Source organism: Euphorbia lathyris, chromosome 3, assembly GCF_963576675.1.
Source record: "Euphorbia lathyris chromosome 3, ddEupLath1.1, whole genome shotgun sequence".
NCBI lineage: Eukaryota > Viridiplantae > Streptophyta > Magnoliopsida > Malpighiales > Euphorbiaceae > Euphorbia > Euphorbia lathyris.
This window is the reverse complement of record NC_088912.1, coordinates 51,568,956-51,593,342: the sequence shown is the minus strand read 5'-3', so window position 1 is coordinate 51,593,342 and position 24,387 is coordinate 51,568,956. Positions and strand designations below refer to the sequence as shown.

Here is a 24,387-nt window from a genome sequence, read left to right as displayed (position 1 = left end):
GGCAATAATCATTGACATCGGATCGACTTTCACCCATTTGGTGAAATGGTATCTTCCTCTTTTTGATCCTTTACTTGGGGCTTCATATTGAGGAATGCCATGTAGGTCTAGTGAGCCACCATTTGGTTGCCTGAGCCACTGCCATACCCTCCTCCGTTGGAATTTTCCAAGCCAAATGTCGGATGGGCAAAGCGCCGTCAAAACTTGACAGCAGAGGCCTACCATTTATTGCATTATAGGGTAAGGTCATGTCTAGTACTAGGAATTCATCTGCAGTCCTCCATTTTGGTCCAGAATCTCCCACTTCTACTTTGAGGCGGATGCTACCCAATCATGGGACTGTGTACTAGTGGAGTCGTATTTGGAAGCAGTTTGTCTTGGCTTGTAGGAAGGCTTTCGAATTTCCACGTGATGATGTTTACCGAGCTTTCAGTGTCCATAAAAACCATATGAATTCGGAAATCCACAATTATCATCTTAATAGCCAAAGCGTCATCATGCCATTGGTCTGATTTGCTTTTAAGATTTCCGAAGTAGAAGTCGAGCAAAGTTTCACCTACCTTCTTCGGACTGGCAATCTCCCATTTTCTCTTAGGACCTAATCCTCCTACTATCATATTGATGATTCCCTTTGGTACTCTTTCCTTTGCAGTCTTCTCCCTTCAAGAGCCTTCTCCATACTTTTTGTACTGGATACGCAATTTATTATTTTCTACCCAACATAAAACCTCCTTTTTGGGAGCGTTAAAAAGGATACAAGGCTTGACTTTTTGCTCTCGTTGCTTTTGTTGTTCCCTATCTCTGTGATCTTTGTCCTTTTCTCCCTTCGAGGGTTTTTTGTCATTGGTTGGACCGAGGCGATCCTTCAGCAAAAGGTTCAGCTTATGCTCGTCCAAACAAGTGTAGCTTCTCACCCTCTTCACCATGTCCTGGAAATCTTTGGGGCTGGACGTGACGATGCTTTGTTATAAGGCTCGGCTTCGACGGTTTCCTACAATAGAATTTATTGCTCCTCCCACATTGAACTCCTTAATTCGAATGGCCAAAGCCTAGAAACGCTAAATAAATTGAGCTAGAGTTTCTCCCTCAATTTGGACCACCCTATTCAAATCTTGCATCGTTTTTACTTCGGAGATGGACGGTATGAAGTTCTCAACAAAGGATGAAGCCATCTGGTTTATGTTCCGAATGGAACTTGGGAAGAGTTGCTCATATCAGCAAGCTGCTGAATCTTTCATTGTTGTTGGGAAAACACGACAAAGGACAACATCAATTTTCGGCATGGCTTCCATTGCTCTTCCGAAAATTTTCATATTGGTGGTTAGATCCCCTGCCTTTCCATACTCCTTGAAGGTAGGGATATGAAACCCCATGGCCATCGGGTGACGCCTGATTTCCGCAGACAGTGGAGTGCATGTATCAGCTATCTCTAGAGGTCCTATCTGAACTCCAGTCTCAGCGAAGCCGTTCTGCAACTCCTTTCGAATGATCTCATACATTTCACGCTTACTAATGAACTCGTCATCTTTTTCCTTTACTGGCCTCTGCCTCTCTCCCGGCATGTCTCACAGCTGTCGGTGCCTTTGTGGTTCAGTTCTTTCCCTATCTTCTCTATCTCTAGAGCGATGTTTGGGCTCATGTACTCATCGTCGCGCTGCCTCTGCCCTCCTTCTGGGGATTTCTAGCTTTTGGATGTGATGGACTCCTCTAGTAATGGCCAAACTACCAGAGGGAATGTTGCCATGTGGCACAAGTATTCTCTCGGTTGGTATGGCATATAACCTCTTCTGCCACTCGCAATTTGTCTTTCATTTCAGTCATTTATGTTGCTTCTTCGCCCTGATGCTATCCATATCCCGTTGAACATGGGTGAGGTTACAGTTGACCTGTCTACTGATATCGTAGAGGAACTGCTCATGTTGGGGGTCCATGGGTTCCTAGTGGCATTGGTCGTGGGAGACTTATCGAGAATCTGATTAAGATTCTGGCACCCCTTCTCCTTGTATTATAGGCCCTAGAGGTCAACTAGTCGTCGCTCCATGAGCCAAGTCAGTAACTAGAGGCATTGGTCACTGGGAAACCTTGTTGATCCACGCTCACCGTACCAATTGATGTCGTGTAGTATGTTCAATCTTCTAGAACCTCCTTGAGTAACCTGAAATGGAAGTACACTGGTTAAAGAGGGACTGGCGTCCGATGAACCCGCTCTAATACTTAAATTAGAAAGGTTGAAGAAAAGTTAGAGAAAAGGAATATTAGTGACTATGATATTTACATACTTCTTATGGATTTCTCACCCTATATATATAGTTGTTATAGGTAACTGTTGTAATCATGACGGTGTGCCCTAATGACTCATTGGCACATGTCGATCTTTGATCGACTCTGCAACCTTCAAACTATAATAATATCAAGTAGTGCACCATGCCATATAACAAATGTGTTGTCAGATGTCATCGCTCCATTAGACCTAAGACTTTTGGATCGTTATGGCATCAGACGTCGCGCTCTATCACGTAACCGTTGTCCTTTATATAACTGCCTCCTATGATCCAAAGGCTCTCCTTTCATCACTGTACATATACTAGAATGGATGGTGGATATTCATCTACGTGACTGGAAAGTACTATTCGCATCTTTAGGAAATATTCCTTACTTCAGATCAGACGATTGATGTGAGTCTTCCTGAGCCAAAAGATGATATTAATCCCCGTGTAAAAAATGTTTTCTAAAAATATTTCTCAGGGTATCAATTAGTTTAAATAATCAAATCCAAATTATGGTTAGTTGCTTTTAAACTGAAATTAATTAGAATAATAATTAAAAATATCCTTAAACTCTACCCTAGCTTACTCTGTGATGCTGGGATTAACTATACACATTTACACAGTTTATTAAGACGTCAATCAGGAACAAAATTAACCATAACAACAGGCTATATCGATCTAGTTTCAATTCCATTAGAAGAAGAATAAAAAACTTTCAAGACTATTTGTATGACCTTTATGACTGTTTTGCTCAAGACATCCACCTATAAATCAACACAATTCTGCATATATATATTAAATAAAAAAATGAAAATGGAGCTACAATAACGTATGCTTTTCCAGAGCTTTATTGTTTGTTTACTTTGTGAAAGCCAACCACAGAAAAATATGACAAACTTGATTTCAAATTTCTTAAAATGTAGCTTCTTTTCATATCCATACCTTAACTGCTGCTAAAGATCATATCATACCCTACATTGACTTATAAATACAACTAACACCAACTCTACACCTCACTTCTCTTCCTCCAAACGACGTAGCACTGACTCAGCAAAGCTTTGTTGCCTGACATACAAAATACAATATTAATTTCAAGTTTCCTAAAATCAAAAACTACTTTACTTGCAATTTCTCCCTGAAAATTTCAATATATAATACAAGAAAATGCAGACTCTAGCAACAAATTTTAAGAAAATTATACTCCATTTGATATAGTTCTGACTGAAAACCATGAAGATGTTGATTAAAAATAATCTAATCACGGTTTCACATGTTCTTACAATAAAAATTCCAGGACTACTGAAGAGTAGTTTCATTTATATTTTATTTTTTTTAGACAATATCAAAAGATCATACTTTTCACATGAGCACTTTCATGTTTGAACCTCAATTCCAATTAAATGCAAAAAACATTAACACACACGACAGATAATAACAATAAGAATAAGAATAATAATAAATGATAACATAGAAGATTAGCTAATATGGAACTATGAGTGGTGTATATATGGGCTTATAGATGTGTAAACATCATAATTATTAAAGTCCAAAGCGCACTAAGACACTAAGGGATCTTGGAGCCTAAGCGCAAGGCTTAGGGCTGTAATCGAGCCGAGCCGAGCCGAGCTTTGGCCTGTTCAAGCTCTGCTCGCTATAAAATTAACGAGCCGAGCCCGAGCCGAGCTTTGGCTTGCTCAACGAGCTTGAGCCGAGTTTCGAGCTTGTTTCGAGTCCAAAATCCTCTTTTGGACTTGGTTCATTAAGAAAATTATCTAACCATGAATTGTTTGTGAGTAAATTGTTAATTATATTTGTGAAGTTTACTTGCAAATAACTCTTTAATGTGCAGATAAACAAGCTCACAAGCAAAGTTCGTGAATAAATAAACAAGATGCTTACAAATAGTTCGTCTATTACTCATTTATTATGTTTGTGAACGAACTCATCTAATAGCAAATGAAATAATATTAAGTTTAGATATTTGTGAACTAACACAAAACTAAAATTTGTTCATAAATGTTCTAATCGAGCCTGCTCGCGAGCTTTCGAGCCGAGCTTTGGCCTGCTCAAGCTTGGCTCATTTACGAACCGAGCCAGTAAATCGTGTTCACGAGCGGCTCGTTTACAAATCGAGCCGAGTCGAGCCGAGCTTTTATCGAATCGATCACCGAGCCGCTCATGAGCGGCTCTGTTCATTTACAGCCCTAGCAAGGCTCAAGCGCAATCAGGCACAGCACATGAAAAAAAAAATTACATACAAAATCTAAATATCAATATTTGAGGGTTGGGCTATGCTTACTTTGTTTTTAACAAAGTAAGTTTTAGTTTGTTTTTTCTACCATTGGATGGTGATGAACTTTGATAAAGTAAGCTCGTCTAATGGTAGAAAAAACAAAGTAAAGCTTACCTTGTCAAAAACAAAGTAAGCATAGAAGGCACCCAATATTTGATACTAATCTTACTAATATTGTATTAGTAGTTAAAGCACAAATTACGGTGAACTAAAAAACACACTTGTAACCCACAAACAAGACAAAACCACATTGAAACATAATATTAAATGCCAAAAACACCAAGTTAATTTCATATACTTAAACCTAACTAAAGCTAATAAACTAATAAACACGACTCATTGTCAATCAAAAAGAACAGAAAAAAACTAATAATCGTCGTCATCAAGATTAATATGGTCCTCTTCATTATCATTTTCATCTCCAATTTCCTCCTCCTCATCTATAAGTGACACAAATGGCCTAGCTCTCACAGGAGGAGTTGCTTTTGTTTTTCCTTCTTTACTTGGATCAACAGTTTAGATTTAAGTTTGCTAAGTAGGACAACCGTTGAGATTAATCAACCTTCTATCTTAATGAGAGCAAAAAAAAATTAATAACCTATTCAAAACGCCTGATGTAGAAGAGGCGCGCCTGAGGAGAGCCTACGAAGCCCAGGCTACCTCACAAGGCGAGCGCCTTTTAAACAGAGCCTCACCTAGGGGTAATAAGGCACAAGACTGAGCTTGAATGAGGCACGGCTGACACTAGGCTCAGGGCTTATCACCTGTGCAGCAGAGAGGCGAGCGATGTGCACCACGAGCGCACCTGGGGTTCGCCTTGTGGAGCCTGTAGCCTTGTCTAAAGCGCACCTAGGCGCAAGTATAGTAATTTTTAGGGTTTTGAATTATAATAAGTTGTTCTAATCTCAATCGTATGATAAATGGATGGGATTAAATTAGGAGAAAAAAAAATTGAAAAGAAACAAAACACGCACAAGAGAGACCTGTGATTCACTCTTTTACTGATTCACTCTTCTATTTCTTCGATTCTTTGAAGGAGACTGGCCACAAGCACATGCAGCAGCCACTCTTATGTTATGCTTCTCTCTCTTTCACTCTTTCTCTCTGTGTCAGTGGGTTAGGAAGACACAGCTCTACTGCAAAACAGAGCGTTCCTCTTCTTCTGCTAGCATTAAATTTGATTATTCTCTTGTCTCACATGCACACACAATGGACAGTACTCCACAGACACTACATTCTTCAATTATTTTGTTCTTTAGGCAATACCCATTACATTCTTCATCCACTCACGCAACTATATAGTACTCTATAGACACTCAGAACATATTTATAAAATGCAAACTCTATCAGTATGAATTATAATCATGTCTTAGTAGTTCAGTGGGATTTATTTCATGCATTTTATGATTAAGGTCGTTTTTATTGAACTATTTGTTGCATTTTAGAAATGCTAAGTGTTGTTATTTATAATTTTATATATTATTTTGTTTTAGTGCGCCTTGGGTTGCTCAGGCGCATGCCTGAGCCTTGTGCCTAGGCTCCAAGACCCCCTTGGTGCCTTAATGTGTCTTGCGCCTTAAATAATTGTTGCAAGTAATTTATTCTGAAATAATTCAAGCTTGCCTTTATGAACAAAACAAAAGGCATCAATCACTAGTGTTCACGTGACCTGATGAACACATGAATTTGGTCATTCACCATTAGATCTAGTCTGATTAAATCAAATCCTTAGGATGCTTTGAATTCCATCTTAGGATTTTAAGCAGCCTAGATCTAACGGGAATTACCAACTTCATGTGGTCACCAAGGTCCATGTGAACACTACTGAGACATCAATATATATACAAAGACAGATTTGATAAAACCTAAACCAACTCTAACTAGGAAACCAACTATTTATACAGATTTGTACCCATACTACCTACTAGGAACACGAAACCGATTAGGACAGCACACGTGGTTTCTAATCGTATTCGACTAGGACGTACTTGTTACCACTCTCAAGATGTACTGGGCGGGACCACACTGCAAGCTTGTTACGAAGAAAATGAAACCTCCCGCAATGCATTGGTTTGGTAAAGACATCCGCCATTTGATCATCGCACAACTAGTGTCTTGGAACGAACTCTATCTTGGACGAAATAGAAATCAATTTCTAAGTGTTTACTGTTGTTATGGAACAGAGGGTTGGCAGTTAAATAAACTGCACTCAAATTGTCGCACCATAAGATGGGAGAAGTTACGGGGAATCCAATTTCACGGAGTAACATTTGTATCCAAGTTACCTCAGATGTGGCAGATGCAATCGACCGATATTCCGCCTCCGTGGATGATCAAGAAATTGTCCGCTGCTTATGTGAGGATCAAGATAGGAGGCATCTGCCTAGAAAAACAGCTTACCCGCTCGTAGATTTTCTATCATCTTGATCTCCACCTCAATTGTAGTTGGCCAAGGCTGTCACCTCGATGCAATGTTAACCCATACGAACAAGTCTCATTTAGGTAGCGCAAAATACGTTTGACAGCAAGTCAATCTGATTCACGAGTCATGTGCATATACTGAGAGACTTTATTTACCGCAAAAGACATGTCAGGATGGGTAAAGGTGATATATTGAAGACTACCCAATAACTTCTGTACAATGTCGAGACCAATTAACAATGCACCATCCATGGTGCTCAATTTGTCAGTGGGATTTGTCGGGGTCAAAACCGGTTTACTACTTTGCATATTTGACTTTTCAAGAATGGCCTTACAATATTTGGTTTTATGCAAAAATAGCCCCATGGAACTCCATTCAACTTCAACACCCAAAAAGTAATGTAGTCGTCCCAAAGTCCGAATAGAAAATTGATTGGTCTCTGACTATGAAGCACCGATACGGGTACGCATACGGGTGCGGGTACGGGTACGGGTACGGCATTTCTAAAATTTATGAGATACAGGTACGGCGGGGATACGGCAAATTTTATATATAATTAATAATATATATATCATTTATAATGAAAATTCAAAAGATACATAAATATATAAATCACAAATCATATTCATAAAGTCATTATAAAAACACAAATAATACTCTCAAGTCAATAATTCATAAAAAAGCACACGAGAGATTTTCAATTTTAGTTTAGGGTTCAATCGATTTCGTGCCTGTATTATGTATATACTACTAATCCTGGGATTATTTCATTTTAATCCTTATATTTTCTGAGTTTTTAAAAAAAACCCTTATACTTTCAAAGTTTTTTTAAAAAAAACCCTAAAGTATCCCCGAAGCATCCCCGGCGTGTCCCCTCATTTAAAAAAAGAAAAAAGAAAAAGGGGATACTTCCCGGGCGTGTCCCATACGTATCCCGCCGAATCCCCGCACCCGGAGTATCGGATACGCGTACGGTGACCTCCGGGAAGTATCGGTGCTTCACAGGTCTCTGATGATAACCCTTGGCCACTAACCGTGCCTTATACCTCTCTATGTTGCCATCCGCCTTCGTTTTGATTTTAAAAATCCATTAACAGCCAATTAGATTCGCATTTGGAGGTAGTTGGACCAAGCTCCACATGCCATTTACCATCATGCATTGTACTTTGATCCCATGGCATCTCTCCATTCCTGTGATTTTGAAGCTTGTAAAAATGTTGCAGGCTCTCTCAATATTGTAGCAGTGGGTATCCCAGGTTCTAATGTCCCAAACTTGGGATCTAGTGACCATCCAATCCAATGAATACGAGACAGAGGTTCCTGAAGAGCATGAACTAGTGGGGAAGATGAAACACTAATTTGTGTATCTGATGATAGCTCTAGGTCAATTGGAATGGAGGACAGAGGGCGTGAATAGCAATCAGATTCTTAATTGCCCCTATCGACGGGTAGTCTGTAGTGACTTTTGTGGGTTGATAGTTTGTGTGGAAGACGATACGACGGTGTGATGATGTTTAGGCCAGACTAGTGATGTTGCGGGAATTTTTAACGCTACACCATCAGAACCAGTCACAGACGGAGTCGAAGTGGATGAATTATGTATCAGGAGAAGAACAATGATTGTAGGAGTTGCTAATAATGTGGGTCGAGCCATGGATACCAGTGATTTTATTTCTCAGCTCCTCAAATGGAAAATCATGTCCATCAAATAACACATGACGTGAGATATAGATTTTTCATGAGATAGGATCAAAACAACTATAGCCTTTATGAAGTAGATTATAACCCAATAAGACACATTTAGTAGACCGAGATGCAAGTTTATGTGGACTATATGAGCGAAGCCAAGGATAACATAAGCAACCAAAGATACGCATTTGTGAATAATTCGGAAGTTTGTAAATGATATGGAATTGCAAAATTAATAGTGGACGTAGACAATCGATTGATTACATAAGCAACAATATCAAACGCATAAGACCAGAAGGAAACAGACAAACGAACATGATTTAATAGGGCCAAACCAGTTTCAACAATATGACGGTGTTTTCTTTCAGCACAATTGTTTTGTTTTCTGTATAAGGACAAGAGGATCTCTGAATTGTTCAGTTATCTGAAGCTAAAATAACATTAGAAGAAATGAGTTTTCTAACAACTGAAATTGTTGGGTGACTTATACGAACATGCCCCGTAGATAAAGCATCAAAGTTTATTGAAACTAGAACTGAAGCTTTGGAAGATAATATAAGCCATCTTTACTCTACCCCTTTGAGGATGATTTCCTTCGTTGCGAAATTCTTTACTAAAAATGAGTTAGCAAAATATTCAACAGAAATATTGTTAAATGAGGAAAGAGATCTAACAGAGATTAAATTTTGAGAAGCCGAAGGAACAAATAACACATTTTTTAATTTAAGATTTTTACCGTTTAGAACCATTACCTATAGTGACTTCCTCGGGACTGTGATATTGGAAATGAAGGGCGAGATTTTCCAAATCAAAGGTGAAATGATGAGTAGCACTGGTATCCATGACCCAAGGCAGATTTCGATTAGCAGTTGCAAGATTACCTAGCTGATTGTTATGTCGATGGCTTTGGTTGAAATTTGGTGAAGATAAAGTACCGGAATAGTGTACCTTCACGTTACATTATAGTTATAGCATGTGATTGCAGAATAATCAGTGTTAAACGCCGTTGAATTTGAATTGCCACGTCCAAGCTAAAATTGTTGTCCATATTCGTCGGACGCGCCTTGGCCGTTGGACCGTCCACAACCACACCCTCGTCCCCGATTGTCAAATCCCCCATGATAAACATACTGATCACATAGGGAGATATTTAAGTAATAGGCTCGAGTCGAGCTTCTTCTACAAGTAAATTTGAGTCCTGCTATTATTCAATCAACAAAATCATCCATACTTGTAGGATTTTGTAAAGCTGCCAACTCATCAAACAACATTTTAGCCTTATCTACCGAATTTGAGGACGAGTGCCTTCAGCAAAGGTCGTACGAAGCTTGTCTTATGCATCTTTGGCAGTTTCATAACCCAATAACCGTGGGAGCATGTTATTAGAGACGAAACCATAGATGATAGTGAGGACTTGGGAACTCTGAGCTTCCCAATCATCTACATACGTGCCTTTTGGAGGAGTTGAGGCCGAGATGTGGAAAATAAACGTGCTCCTTTCAAGTTATTGGTTAGTTGGCTCTTCCATAGTAGAAAATTATATTAGGCGTTAGATTGACTAACAAAAATTTGATTAGGCATGAAATTCGAATTGCCATGATTTGGAGAAACCAGAACTGATCAGAAAGAAAAAAGAAATCGATTAGGACTAAAAAATGGAACAGATGATCATGAGAAACTAGAACGGTTGGGAAAGGAGAAAAGAAAAAACATTTACCAGAGGGAGGAACGAAACAAGGAGATCGAACTGGGAAAGAACTGTAATAGAAAGAACTAGATAGATTGACCTGAGAACTTGAAAGAGATAGATCGAACTGAGAAAGTGATTGGGAAAAAAATATCGGGGAATTAAACTCTTAGAGCTCTGATACCATATGATACCATATGCTCCCTCATACATGTCTTTTATGATGTCAATATATTTCCGCGAAATATCTTTCCTTATCAAGGCCCACCAAAGTACTTCCCTTGGTACCTTATCATATGCTTTCTCCAAGTCAATGAAAACCATATGCAAGTCTTTCTTCTTATTTCGATAGTGCTCCATTAATTGTCTCATTAGATGGATGGCTTCCATAGTTGATCTTCCCAGCATAAAGCCAAACTGGTTTTCCGAGATCTTCACCGTCCTCCTTAGCCTTTGTTCGATCACTCACTCTCAAAGTTTCATAGTGTGACTCATTAATTTGATTCCTCGATAGTTTGCACAATCTTGGACATCACCTTTGTTCTTATACAAAGGGATTAAGATACTTTTCCTCCATTCTGATGGCATCCTATTGTTTCTCCAAATTTTGTTGAAGAACGTCGTCAACAATTCGATTCCTCTCTCTCCCAAACATCTCCAAATCTCAATAGGGATGCCATCAGGTCCTACTGCTTACCCGTTTGAATTCTCCGCAGGCATTCATGATTTATCATATCGTGAGGGATACTTATATCTCCAACATCTTGTCTGCGATCTCCATTAAATAAGTCATCAAAATATGACCTCCATCGTTCCTTGATATCCTTATCTCCAACTAGGACTTTCTGGTCCACATCCTTCACACATTTAACTTTTCCGAGATCTCGCGTCTTCCTATCTCTCATCCGAGCAATTCTATATATGTTTCTTTCCCCTTCTTTCGTATCCAATCTTGTATACAAATCCCGATTCACCTTTGCTCTAGCATCTCGTATGACCTTCTTTACTTCCCTTTTAGCCTCTTTGTATTTTTCGTAGTATGACCTTCTTTACTTCCCTTTTAGCCTCTTTGTATTTTTCGTAGTTCTCATCACTCTTACATTTCCCCAATATTTTATAGGATTCTCGCTTACTCTTTACTGCTTGTCGTACTTCTTCTGTCCACCAAGATGTGTCCTTACACGGTGGCATGCTACCTTTAGATTCCCCTAGAACTTCCTTCGCTACTTCCCTTATACTATGCTCCATCTTAGTCCATATCGAATCTATATCTAAATCCATATTACAAGTCCAAATATTTTTTTTGGTCATCTCATCCACAAATTTTTGTTGATTCTCCCCTTGCAATTTCCACCACTTAATCTTAGTCTCCACTTGTGGTGTTCGTTTTCTTATACATTTCTTACTTCGAAAATCAAGCACCACTACTCTATGTTGGGTTGTCGTACTCTCACCAGGGATCACCTTACAATCAATATAACTCTTTCTCCAAGTCAATTTGGCTCGCATTACCGCCACTCCTATAAGTCACTAAGTGGGATGTTCTCTTCATAAACCATGTGTTCATGATACTCAAGTCATAGGCTGATGCGAATTCCGAACCCACGTGTCCATTGAGATCACCCCAGTACCATCTTTTCATCCCTAGGAACCTGTTGCACCACTTCCTCTAAGTCCTCCCAAAAACCATGTAAGTAATCTATTTCTAAAATAATTCAAGCTTGCCTTTATTAACAAAACACATCAATATATACACACAATCAAATTTGATAAAACCTAAACCAACTCTAACTAGTACATGTGGTTCCTAATCGTATTCGACTAGGACATACTTATCAATTGTGTGCAAATAAAATGAGTGAGGTAGACAAAATGAAAATGTTGTCAAAACACCAAATGAGTGGAAATGATGATCTTGCATGGAGTGCCATGATGTCTAGTTACACTCAAACAAGGAGAACTAAAGAGGCACTTGATCTTTTTTAATGAGAATTAAATGGAAAATTTGGATTCTTCCACAGGAAACAAGAAAAACTGTTTGAAGGACCAGATCTATCAAATTGAAATCTAAAATGAACTTCATAAACATTAGGACCTTAGAACTAAGTTGCCAATTGCCATTAAAGTGGAATGACATTCAAAATGTCAGTGCTAACTTAAGTGAATTTTGTAGTTAAACAATCAAAGCCTAGATTTAACATAAATTTTAAGGACTAAATTTGATAGTTTTGAAACAGGAAGGATTCAAGTATTGTGAAACATTGGTGGATTTTTCCTAATTAACTATTTGGAAACAATGTGTTGTGAATGTGCCTCTAAGAGGTTTGGGAGTTAAGCATCGATATGTTCCTAAACCAATTCCCACCGCCAAGCTTTACTTATAATGAATTAGACTATTTGGTACAAGTTTCATTGTTGTTAACATCATAGTTATTAAAGGCAGGAGGTCGCCTTGGAGCCTAGGTGTAAGGCTCAAGCGCGCACCTGAGCAGCACGATTGAGCCTTAGGCCTGAGCCACACGAGGCACACTAAAGAAAATTAATATATAAAATCATAAATATAACAACAATTTTAACATTTCTAGAATGCAACGGATAGTCCAATAGTAAATTATATCCAATTATCCATAATCATAATCATAAAATGCATGAAATAAATTCCAAATGAACTACTAACTCTTCCATAATCATAATTCATAATAAAAAATTCCAAATCTAAAAACTAAAGTTCAACCAAATCCTAGGTTAATCAACTAATAGTCTAATAACTACTTTTCAACAAGACTGAAGTCTCCATTTGCGATATTTATAAACTCTTCAAAATGGAGCAGCATTTTCTTGTGTTCTTCTTTCTTTACAATAATTCTGCTGTCCAAATCTTCTTTCCTTCGTCATTTAATTATTTTAAGTCTAATTCAATTTTAGTCGTAGATCATATACATAGGAAAGGGTAAAGATTAAAACACCCTATTTTTAGCTCAGGGATCCCAAAATACAATGTGTAGCTTCTAACTTTGAGCCTAGGTGTGCCTCTAGCAAGGCCCTAGGCTCAAAAAGGTACACTCGGGCACGAGCCTCTTGGACAGAGCTCACCTTTTGAGCCTGAGTTTTGATAACTATGGTTTAAGATCTTTTCTTCCTACTTTCCAATTTCAGATTGCCTTTAGTGTTCCTCTGCTCCCAATAGCACCTTCTAAACTCCTACAAACATTATCCTCCTTGAAAGATGATGTCATGGTAATTATTCTTCCTTAGGACGATGCACTTTTGTGCAATCGCAAAATATTAACACCAAGACTTAAAAGTTCTATATTTCAAGTCTTCAAATAATTTCATATTGGTTCATTCAGCAATTATTGGAGTTCAATCATTCCATTCAAGCAGAAAATCATGTTTGAAGAAGTCATCTCACCCCAAGATAAAACATCTACTGCAATGCAGAATTAGGTAGAGCATAATTTGGAGAAGAGAATGACGAAATAAGCAATGATATGGTTATAACGCTAAAACCAGCAATAGAACTAATTAAGCATCAACAGAGACCATATGTGAAATTGCATTTCAAGGTACACCACTAACAGGCACAGGTAAAGGCAGAAGTGTTATTGACAAGAATAAAGAGCTGTCAGAGAACGATCCATATCATATGCTGGCACAAATCTTGTTGACTGTGCAATAGTAAATATGAATTGATAGCTAAAACCAGGAAACAGAGGAAGAAAACTTGTATGCTATTTGAACGGAAAAAAAAGGGGGAAGCCCAGTGCACTACGAGTCCCCGCTAAGCGAGGGTCCGGGGAGGGATCCCACCACAAGGGTGTACTGGGGCAAGCCTTCCCCTGCCAAGTTTTTTGGCAAGAGGCCGCTCCTAAGACTCGAACCTGTGACCTCTCGGTCACACGACAACAACGTTTACCGTTGCGCCAAGGCTCGCCCTCGTATGCTATTTGAACAAACTAGGGAAAATTTAAATTAGAAGCAGTTTTTGACTTACTTTCGCTCTTTATGTTTTGGGCTAGGGCGAGAATACTTAAGATATCCATCCCAGGGAACCATCTTCAGACCTGCTCGTACAGATATTATGTCCCTGACTCTGCAATGAAATACTCAAAACAATCAGCAGTGTAATGTAAAGCTTCTATAAAATAAATTTCTTTTGCAAAGAACACTAACTCAACCTCTCAAAAACTTTCTGATAATTTTTGCAACAAAGTAATTTACCTCTCTGCAAACTCAATGGGTGTTTCACCTGGTTTCAGATTCTGGGGCTCCAAGTACCAGACATCACAAACAACAGCCCAGGATGTCATAAGTTGCAGTAGATGCGTTGTGAAGGACTGTCTGTAAAATGAACAAGGGCATAATAATACATCTTGATAACTAATCATGTATCCAAAAATTAAAAAATATAAGATAAACAAAACATTTAGCATAAAGAAGAAAGAAACATGTATAACAATTCTAGAAAGCAAAAAAAAAAAAAAATAACACAGAAGGAAGGGTACTTTGCTAATATACTCTCCAACATTATCAGCACTAATCATTTCTCTCTTTCCTTTATCATTTTATCAGGAATGATCATTTTTCTTTTTTTCTTTTTTTTATCATTTCTGCCAATTATGCTGAGCTGTGAATAGAGGTTTCTCTACCTCTCATTTTCGGCTGAACTACTACACAAGTATATGGAATATCCACCAAAAATATTATCTTAGTGTAACATGGTTTCTATACATGGTGAGTCAATAGGACATGGTTTATAAACTTGATTATAAAATATCCTTTCGATCAAGGAACCAAAAATTAATGACTCTTAGCTTCAAGGAAACATATCTTGCCATCTAGTTCAACTCAACTTGAATGAAGGCATTTCCAGTAAACAGCTTTTGTTGCAAAAAAAAATAAAAAATAAACTTAGAAAAACAATATCAAAATGAAAGTTCAAGACTTAATGATCTTTCTAAAGATTCTAACAAAATAAACATCAACAACATAACATAGAGATCCTTACTTCCGGCTATTCCAAAAAGCATCAACAAAAATTTTATTGTATTTGATTGCAATGGGGCAAACAGTAGAGCCCAGTTCAAATGCACCCTATAAATCACCAAGGAAACAAAGGTTCAGGGTCAAAAAGGAAGAAAGAGACCAAGTAACAAGTGTTCTTTCTAATTCCCAATACCTTTTTGAACATAACAGTATAGTGGTTATTTACACAAGTCCCTTCAGGAAATATGAGAAGAGGATTATTATCAGCCCCCTGAACATGATCTCTTAACCTGAAACATGTATACTATTATTACCTGAAACATGTACACAATTATAATCATGATGCACATACCAGAGCAGCGATAAAAAAAAAGGGCGGCCCGGTCGCACTACGCGTCCCCGCTGAGCGAGGGTCCGGGGAGGGGTCCCACCACAAGGGTGTACTGGGGGCAAGCCTTCCCCTGCCAATTTATTTGGCAAGAGGCCGCTCCTAAGACTCGAACCCGTGACCTCTTGGTCACACGACAACAACGTTTACCGTTGCGCCAAGGCTCGCCCTCATACCAGAGCAGCGATAAAAAAAAAAAATTCCCCTGCTGCATTTTCACTTACTTTTTAGCTACAATTTCACGATCCTTAGCCTCTGAACGATCGAACCAGATACATCCTACACTCTCAAGTATAGTGCTTTGCAATAGTCCTGCATAGAGAGCAAAAATTAATTAATCACTGATCCCATCCCATTCTCCAATTATGAATCTTTCAAAAATAAATGTGAAGCTATGCAATGATATCCTACCATCAAACCTTTCAAATGAATATATAAAACTCCATTGGACTTCATCAGTTGAATACAATTTTATAGCAATTTGGTTTTTCTTTTACCATACACTGAATATAATAATTATTGAAAAAACATTGCTTCAATCATTTAAAAGCTGTATCAATGATTGCAGAAAAAAAATATTTATGACTTACCAACCCAACCAGGATGTTTCTGCATTATAACAGCAAAGGCAGTCATCTGTTCTAAGATGATAAAATCAATCATGGAGGTATGATTGGCCACAAAAACCTGTTAAAATCATGATAGAAAAAACTCATATCAGAATGCAAACTTACGCAAATTACTTGCACGTGCTCAGATTTAAAAACCATAAGAGAGTCCCAAATTTACATAAATGTTATAAGATAATACTACTTTAAAAAACCTGTTTAGGTCGAATGCTAGGTCGTGGCCCATGGTACTTGACAACTCCTGTCCATGATGCCACAAAAAAGCTGCAAATCAACTCCACCAAACACCTCTGGGATGAAAGAAAACTGAAATTAAGTTGCGGAAACATGCAACAAAGCTAGTTATGTAAGACAAACAGATATCCAAGTGCAAATGATGAAGCCATAACAAGTCACTCTCATTTTTATGCAGATTACAGGAAAAACAAGAGGATAACATTTTTTTAGCTCCACCTGAATCCAACCATTTGATACTAATCCATCAAACAAACACTATTTATTTAGCACAGCGATGAACAACCATTAGAAAGATACAAGTAAAACCTATCCAACAAAATATTAATAAGGGTGGAGCAAAATTAGAGAATTTCCATATGACTAAGTCCAAGCTAAGTCATTACCACAAAAAAGGAAAAAGAACAAAAGAAGTCCAAAATTGAGGGCTTAATGATTGTATTATGGCCTGTCCTGACACTTTCAGCGGAATTAGCAGCCCCAAGCCGTGGATGCTGTCATATTATTCTACATTCTATCATCCAAGAGATATCTGGTAGTTCAGGTATCTTCTATCCAATATTATGTCCCTGAAACTGTAAATTTATCTTACAATTGCAGAACAAAACTAAACAATCTGCATATCAGGCTAAATTCCTTCAAAATATACACATCCAAACTTTGAATGGACTTCCATATGGAGGAAAGTAAAAGAAGATGGCACTTAAACAGCTGAAAAGTGATGTCTATTTAGCCTAACAAAAGTAGTTTTCATTTAGACAAGATAAATATCAGAACATTCAAATGTGCAAATCCAGAATTTTCAATACACTTTCACATAAAAGAAGATAATTTGAACACTAAAAGGTAGTATAGCATAAAAGATAAAACTTGAGAAAAAGAAATAACTTCAAGAGATATACTGGTACCTCTAGCTTTTTTCTCAACTTGTCATGGCCTTTCAGTAGAAAGTGGACAGGAATGTAACTTGAAAGGAAAATTATCCAACCTATTGCCAGGACTAGAGCCCTGCATATTTCATCAAGAACATCAGAGAGCTGAAATACAACAGCATCCATTGATGTAGCGATTCTTATCGCAATCAAAGTATTTTCCAGAAGCCCAAAAGTCTGAATATTGTGCATACAATGATTTCTGTGTTATGTTATGTCAAGGTTTTGTAAAATCATAATAAGTCAATGGAGCATGAAAATCAAAAGTATTCACTTATCCAACATAAAGTAATATGTCATGTTTAGAAATCAGAACCTGAGTGGAAACAAAATCCCATATCGAAAAACCACACCGCAACACCACAGGGGAAATAAATATATATTCCAATTCCATGGTTCAGGAGGATTAGACTTGAAACATCTTGTAAATGAGTCCTGTTTAAAGTTACTATGATGAATTAGAAGAAAGACAAAAATGCAGTAAGTGAGAGTATATGATTGAAAGAACTCCAAGTATTCTCAATCATGTAGGTCTGAATTAGTATAAATAATTTCAATATGACAAAACATCCAGGAACTCACATCAACAATTGCACCAGCAGCCTCGGTTAGGGTTGGAGAAATGTCAAGCAAATCACGCCTAAAACAATTGTCAAAGCAAAATAATAAACAAGACAGAACCCCTCGAAGGTCTTTGTGTGGAAGTTGAGAAATCCCAGGATAATACTGAAAGATTAAAGACAAAAAAGAAAAGAAAGTGGAAAAGAGTGAGAGGGGTTTACAAGCGAAGCTTGCCATGAGGTTCTTGAATGGAGATTCCAGAAGGAAGGTAGTCTTCAATATTGGGTCGATCCAAGTCCAGTTCAGAGCTGGAAGTTTTGAGTTCACCTGCACTGCTCATTCTTAATTTGAGGCTTAATACATCAAAGTGCCCCTCAACTTATCACACACCTTTAGTTTTCCAAACTGATATTATTGTAACCTTGCTCGCTGATTTGTATGCTGAGCTGGTAAAAAAAAAAGAGATACGTATTAAACCACATCTTGAACAGTGACTTTTGTCTCCATGTCTTTTTTCGTATTCATGTCTTTCTTCCATTGTTTTCTTTTTTTCTCTTACACAGATTAATTTCAGTATTGATATCACAAGGAGAACAGTTAGGGACTTATAAGCCAGAAAAAGTCCCCATCAAACAATAACAGAAGATAACTGCACATGATGTTGAACTTTCATCCACACAGTGGAAGTTAAGAGTTAAATCCTACAGAACCCAAAAAATTTAGAAGAACTACTGAACTGGTGGGGATTTATTTTAGACCATTCCCATTAGAACTGCTTAGAAACACTTAATACAATAAGGAACAAGCACAAAAACGCAAGAAAAAATATTGCTAGCAGTTGAATAAACACAAAATTCCATGAGAAACTACCTAACTTTTTTCTGTAACAGAGATAGTAAAATTGCATACTCATAACCCAGAGGCAAAGTACTGAAACAGTATCAGACGGGAAAAGAGGAAGACATGGAAGGAGAGCGCCATCAGCTAACTAAATGGCATGTGTGCCCCTCACAAATGGGTACACAATTTCACAAATAATCAATAAAAAAAATGGCATACATGAAAAAACCTAGATATTAGCATTCTCCAGCAGAGGAAAGATTTCGAGACATGCAATATAAAAGAGCATGAAGGGAATCAATTGCACAAATTAAAAAGAAAAGAAAAATAAAAAACCTGGAGTTGAAGTGGTGAGATTAACGATGACTATTTGAAGAGTTGAATCCGAGATTTGGACTTTGAAATGGGGAGATAGATCAGAGATTTGAAGTGGGGTGAGTGAAATTTCCTTTTGTTTCAGTTTTGGATTTGATTTCCGTCTCTACGATACGGATTCCAAAGCCAACCACACCACACAGAAAGATACCTGACACTCCTCTTTTCTTATTTTCTTTTTCTTTTTTCAATTTTTAAACAAATCAACAAACCTTTCCAAATATTTTTGTATTGTAATCCGTTCCAAATAATTCATCAAAAAAAAAAAAACACTACTACTCACTTGAATATTAATTTGGAAACCATGTTTTTATATCAAGATGTCATCATTTCCTTGTTTACATAAATAATAGTAAAATAGAAATTAGGTGATAAGAAGAAGGAACTTAATTTCATAAATTATTTTTATGAAAGCCTCGTGAGATCATAAAAAATATCTCAATCTATCATATAACCATTTTAGTTTTAATAAAAATGGACAAGAAAAATAATATTAGTAAGTAATATATAATGAATTATTATAAACTATTCCTAGTCTAAGTCATGGATATCATCGAGACTGAGATTACATTGGATGCTGGGTTGAATCTATACTATATATAATTTTAGAAGCAGAGAGAAGTGTTTTAGAAGCTTATTTCATTAGTTGTCAAACATTTAAAAATCTAGATTAAAAAGGATTTTAATTAATTAAAATTTTATATTTAATAATAAAATAATATAATTAATTAGATAGAGGAAATATCAAATTCGAGTTAGTGAATTGGTATGGTTAAGAATTTGTATAGTTATTATATCATATTAATATAGGAAATATCAAAATCGAGTTAGTGGAGAATTGGTATGGTTAAGAATTTGTATAGTTATTATATTATATTAATATAGGAAATATCAAAATCGAGTTAGTGGAGAATTGGTATGGTTAAGAATTTGTATAGTTATTATATTATATTAATGCATATATGAAATTATATTAATGGTGATTACCAATTACAATAAAAGTAATGAAGCTCATTTAATTAATTAAGTAATAATTGTAAATTTAATCATATAACAATTCAGGGTAGATGAAGAGATATTGCACTAATTAATTGTATTTAATAAGTATTATTATTACATCAATTGTTACAATTTATTGTACTATATAATGTAAGGAGTTTGTGATTTTTTTATTCACAAATTTACATCCCCACGAACTTAAATCTTCAAGTACGGCTATGATGAATTTTGTTATATTTATATGATTTTTTTATGAATTGTTTTTAAATGGATATATTTTCGTGCAGTATGGCAATGTTGCAAATTAAGGCTCGCTTCAACCAAATTAGCTACCTCTCTACCGAAAAATATACATGGAGAATAAGAGTCAGAGTTATTAGATTATGGGAAGCACTTAACACAAAAGAAAATAATTATGTAATGAGTTTGGATATGATATTGCTAGATGAAGAGGTATTTATATAATATTTTTTATATATTCATTAAAACTGAAAATTCATTGATATATTATATATTCATTAAAACTGAAAATTCATTAATATAATTTTTTTTTTGTTGCAAAATAGGGTAGCACCATTCATGGAACTATCCGTAAAGCTCAAATTACATGAAGGCAAAATTCATATTATTGAGAACTTCAAAATTATACCAGCTTCGTAAAGCTATAGGCCTATTCCTAATGAGCATAAGATTGTGTTTCTTCTAACAACTAAAGTAACACAAGTGGATGATATTGATTGCAAAATTGCTCTCCAAAAATTTGAGTTTGTTAATTTTGACAAGCTTATTGATAGATGTGAAAACAATTTTGTTCTAACTTGTGAGATATTTGAAATATAGTTTTATAATTTAATTCAGTTTCAAATAAAATATTAATTTCAATTGATTTTACGATATTAATTTTGCAGATGTTGTTGGAAGAATCACAGCAATAAACTCGATCAATGAAATTGATGTTAGTGAAAATAAACGAAAGAAAGTAGATCTCGAGCTAATGAATTATGAGTGCGATCTGTAACTAATATTTCTGCAATTTAATTTAATTTCTCTTATTTTTATCAATAAATATATTTATAATTGGTTACTTAATTATAGAGGGAAAATGATTAGAGCCACATTGTGGGGGAAAGTAGCCATAGATTTTGATGGAAGGTCAATTTCCACAAAAGATCAACCATTGGTTATTATTTTAACATCAATGACTGTGAAGAAGTTTTTGGGTAAGTATAATTATTAAATAGATACGAATATATTTTTGTATGTAATAAATAAAATATTTTTTTTAATTGCAGGTCAATATACAATATCTTCGACTACATCAACCAAGATATGTTTGAATTTCAACATTCCCGAAGTCGAAGAAATTATGAACAAGTAAAATTCTTTTGTATATTAATGATTTTGTCAATAACCAATTATATAAGTTTTTTTTTTATTTATAGGAATGTTAGAACCAATGAATCCATTCGAATCATACCCAATGAAGACAACAATGAGGATTTGGAGAATAAGAAGTTCAGGAATAGAGTGAATATAGATGATATTAAAAAAATTCAATGGGAATCACAGGAGCAGGTAAATTTTATGCTTTTTAATTAAAAATTTAAAAATATATTATAATAATTATATAATTGGTCAGGAGAAGACTTTCACAATGGCTGCTACAATAAAAAGCATCAACGATAAATTCGGATGGTACTATTTGGCATGTGAAATTTGCCGAAAGAAAGTAAAATCGAAAGATGATACATTTTGGTGCGAAGAATGTGAACGAAAACCAAGGACTGCAATTCCAAGGTGAAATTTATTAGTAAAATTACAATAATCTTTCTTTGCATATTGAACAAAATTATAAACATATATATTATTTTTTCACAATTGCAGATATAAGCTCGAGATAGAAGTTAAAGAGTTAAGTGATTATACGACATTTGTACTTTTTGACAGAGAAGCAGAAAATTTGTTAGGGATACCAGCAGTTGATTTATTGGAGAAACAAAATTATTCTGCATGTGAAAAACCTGTTTTATTCAATCGAATTGAAGGGAAAAAATATATATGTCAAATTCGATTAAGTGATTGCAATCTAAAAGAAGGGTATCAAAATTACACTGCAAAGAAGATCTATGCTTATGATGAGGAAATGGAGGCAAAATACATAACGTCAAAAAAAGATTTGGAAGAGGCAAAATATGACAAAAATACAAAGGTAATCTTATATTATAATGTAAAATTACACTAATAATCAAACATTTTATTGTAACTAAAGTTACTTTCAGACATGATATATTTTGTTCTTTATTTTATATTAGGGGAATGGAGAAGGAAAAAGGCCAAAAGATTCAAATGAGGAGAAAGATGTATCAAAAGATGAAAACAATTCAAATGCGAAGAAAAGAAAGAAAGAATGACATTTTAAGTCGGCAATAAGCAAACTTAGCTTTTCAATGAAATTATTTTCGTGAGAAGCTTTATCGTTTACAATTAAGATAATATAATTCATGTTTGAGAATTCGTAATTTAATTTTTGTTTTGGTTTCAGTTATCGTTTATAATTACAATAATATAATTCATGTTTGGGAATTCGTAATTTAATTTTCAAGCACAGTAAGAAATGACAATTATAATTTCATTTTCAATTTTTTATTATCATCAATTTTAATGATACTTGCAAAAATATTCCTCAATTTTAATGACACTTTTATAAAATATTCCTAATTAAAATAACGTACTTATATTTAAAATAGATAATTGTGACATTAAAGAGTTATTAAAAGAATGTAGATTGAATATTCTTCGTATAGATCAACCTATACTATATATAAAATATGAAAATGTATTAAAATTATTAAAATATGAAAATGTACAAATCATTGAATTTTGTAAAAATAAATAAATCATTCATCTTTAATTAAAATTCTATAAAAAAAAATTAATTTAATTTAATTTGAATTATCAATAAAAAAATATACATAATATAAAAAAATTTCATAGCATGATATAAAATTACTTAAAAGTAAATATGTCAATTTATTTATTTATCTAAATTATATAAAAGTTTCATATCCCGTGCATCGTACGGGTTTTCGACTAGTTTAGATAAAGGCTGGTGAGATGCGATCAACTCCTTTTCTTCATACCTATTTTTTATTTTTTTATTTTGATAAAATATATATTATGTTATTAAGTTATTTGGGCCTATGTTAAGAAATTGGGTTCTTTACATGAAATTCAAAAATATAATAGTATTTATTGTTTAATCAATATTTATAATTTAATTAGTATAATATCAAAATATGAATCTTTTTTCTGTAAATGTCAATTCTTTAAATGCTTTAGTTGGTGAACTTAGAGTAGAAATTCCATTAACTGTCAACTTGACACAATTCAAATTTTTTTTTGACAAAACTTTAAATAATTTTTAAAATTTGAATTTCCATGTAAATTCCCCTAAGAAATTCCAGTTAGATGGGTTCTGGCCCATTCAAGACAAGAAGGAAGGTTAGTGTTGACCGAAGCTTGGATTAAGGTCAAAGCTTTGATCATTTTAACGTTGTCGAACGTAGTTTCGGATGAGCATTTTTCGAGACACGTGGACCAATCAATCCATTGGATTCCAAATGCACGCTTCTTACTTTCATAAACATGTTGGCACGCAAATATATAGTATATTAATCTATCATAAGTTGTCACGTGTCTAAAGGTACAACTCTAATGATCTATAAATAGTAGAAGTATACCGAGAATTCAGGTATCGTATTTCTTAATCACTTTGAGATATTTCATTCAGTCTTTGGTATTCTCTCGATTATCTACTGACTTTAGCATAGGAGATGGTTCGCCGGTCTCCGACCCTTTTTTCTGACGGTTGTTGTGTTTTCAGGTGATCAGAATCCTAGCTAGAGATTTGTTACACAGAAGTACGATAATATTTTGGTGCGGGTCTACGTGGAGCTCATGAAGGAAGGGATGCATTAGCTAAAAAGGCTCGGTTACAAAGGTTTTTTTTGACTTAAAATGGTTAGAGATACATCTGAATTTGTGGAAAAAATGTTCGATATGCCAATCTTTCACTCCAATTATTC

The 24,387-nt window shown here is 35.4% G+C and overlaps 1 protein-coding gene across 2 annotated transcripts; it reads right to left on the bottom strand.

The window, feature by feature from the left end:
* Positions 1-3,034: 3,034 nt before the first annotated feature.
* LOC136222256 (glycerol-3-phosphate acyltransferase 9) lies at positions 3,035-19,568 on the bottom strand. 2 transcript variants are annotated; one of them, XM_066009831.1, is made up of 13 exons: positions 19,265-19,568; positions 18,310-18,529; positions 18,110-18,167; positions 17,844-17,962; positions 17,504-17,603; positions 16,556-16,651; positions 16,323-16,419; positions 15,957-16,044; positions 15,538-15,634; positions 15,367-15,452; positions 14,580-14,699; positions 14,353-14,451; positions 3,035-3,332 (listed from the first exon to the last, which is right to left on the bottom strand). In XM_066009831.1, exons 2-13 carry the CDS (start codon positions 18,426-18,428, stop codon positions 3,281-3,283), a joined length of 1,131 nt encoding a protein of 376 aa, XP_065865903.1. In that variant the 5' UTR covers positions 18,429-18,529; positions 19,265-19,568; the 3' UTR covers positions 3,035-3,280. The 2 variants fall into 2 exon arrangements, with proteins under 2 accessions (XP_065865903.1, XP_065865902.1); XM_066009830.1 differs by having other exon boundaries at positions 18,310-18,534; positions 19,265-19,567.
* Between the last annotated feature and the right edge of the window lie 4,819 nt (positions 19,569-24,387).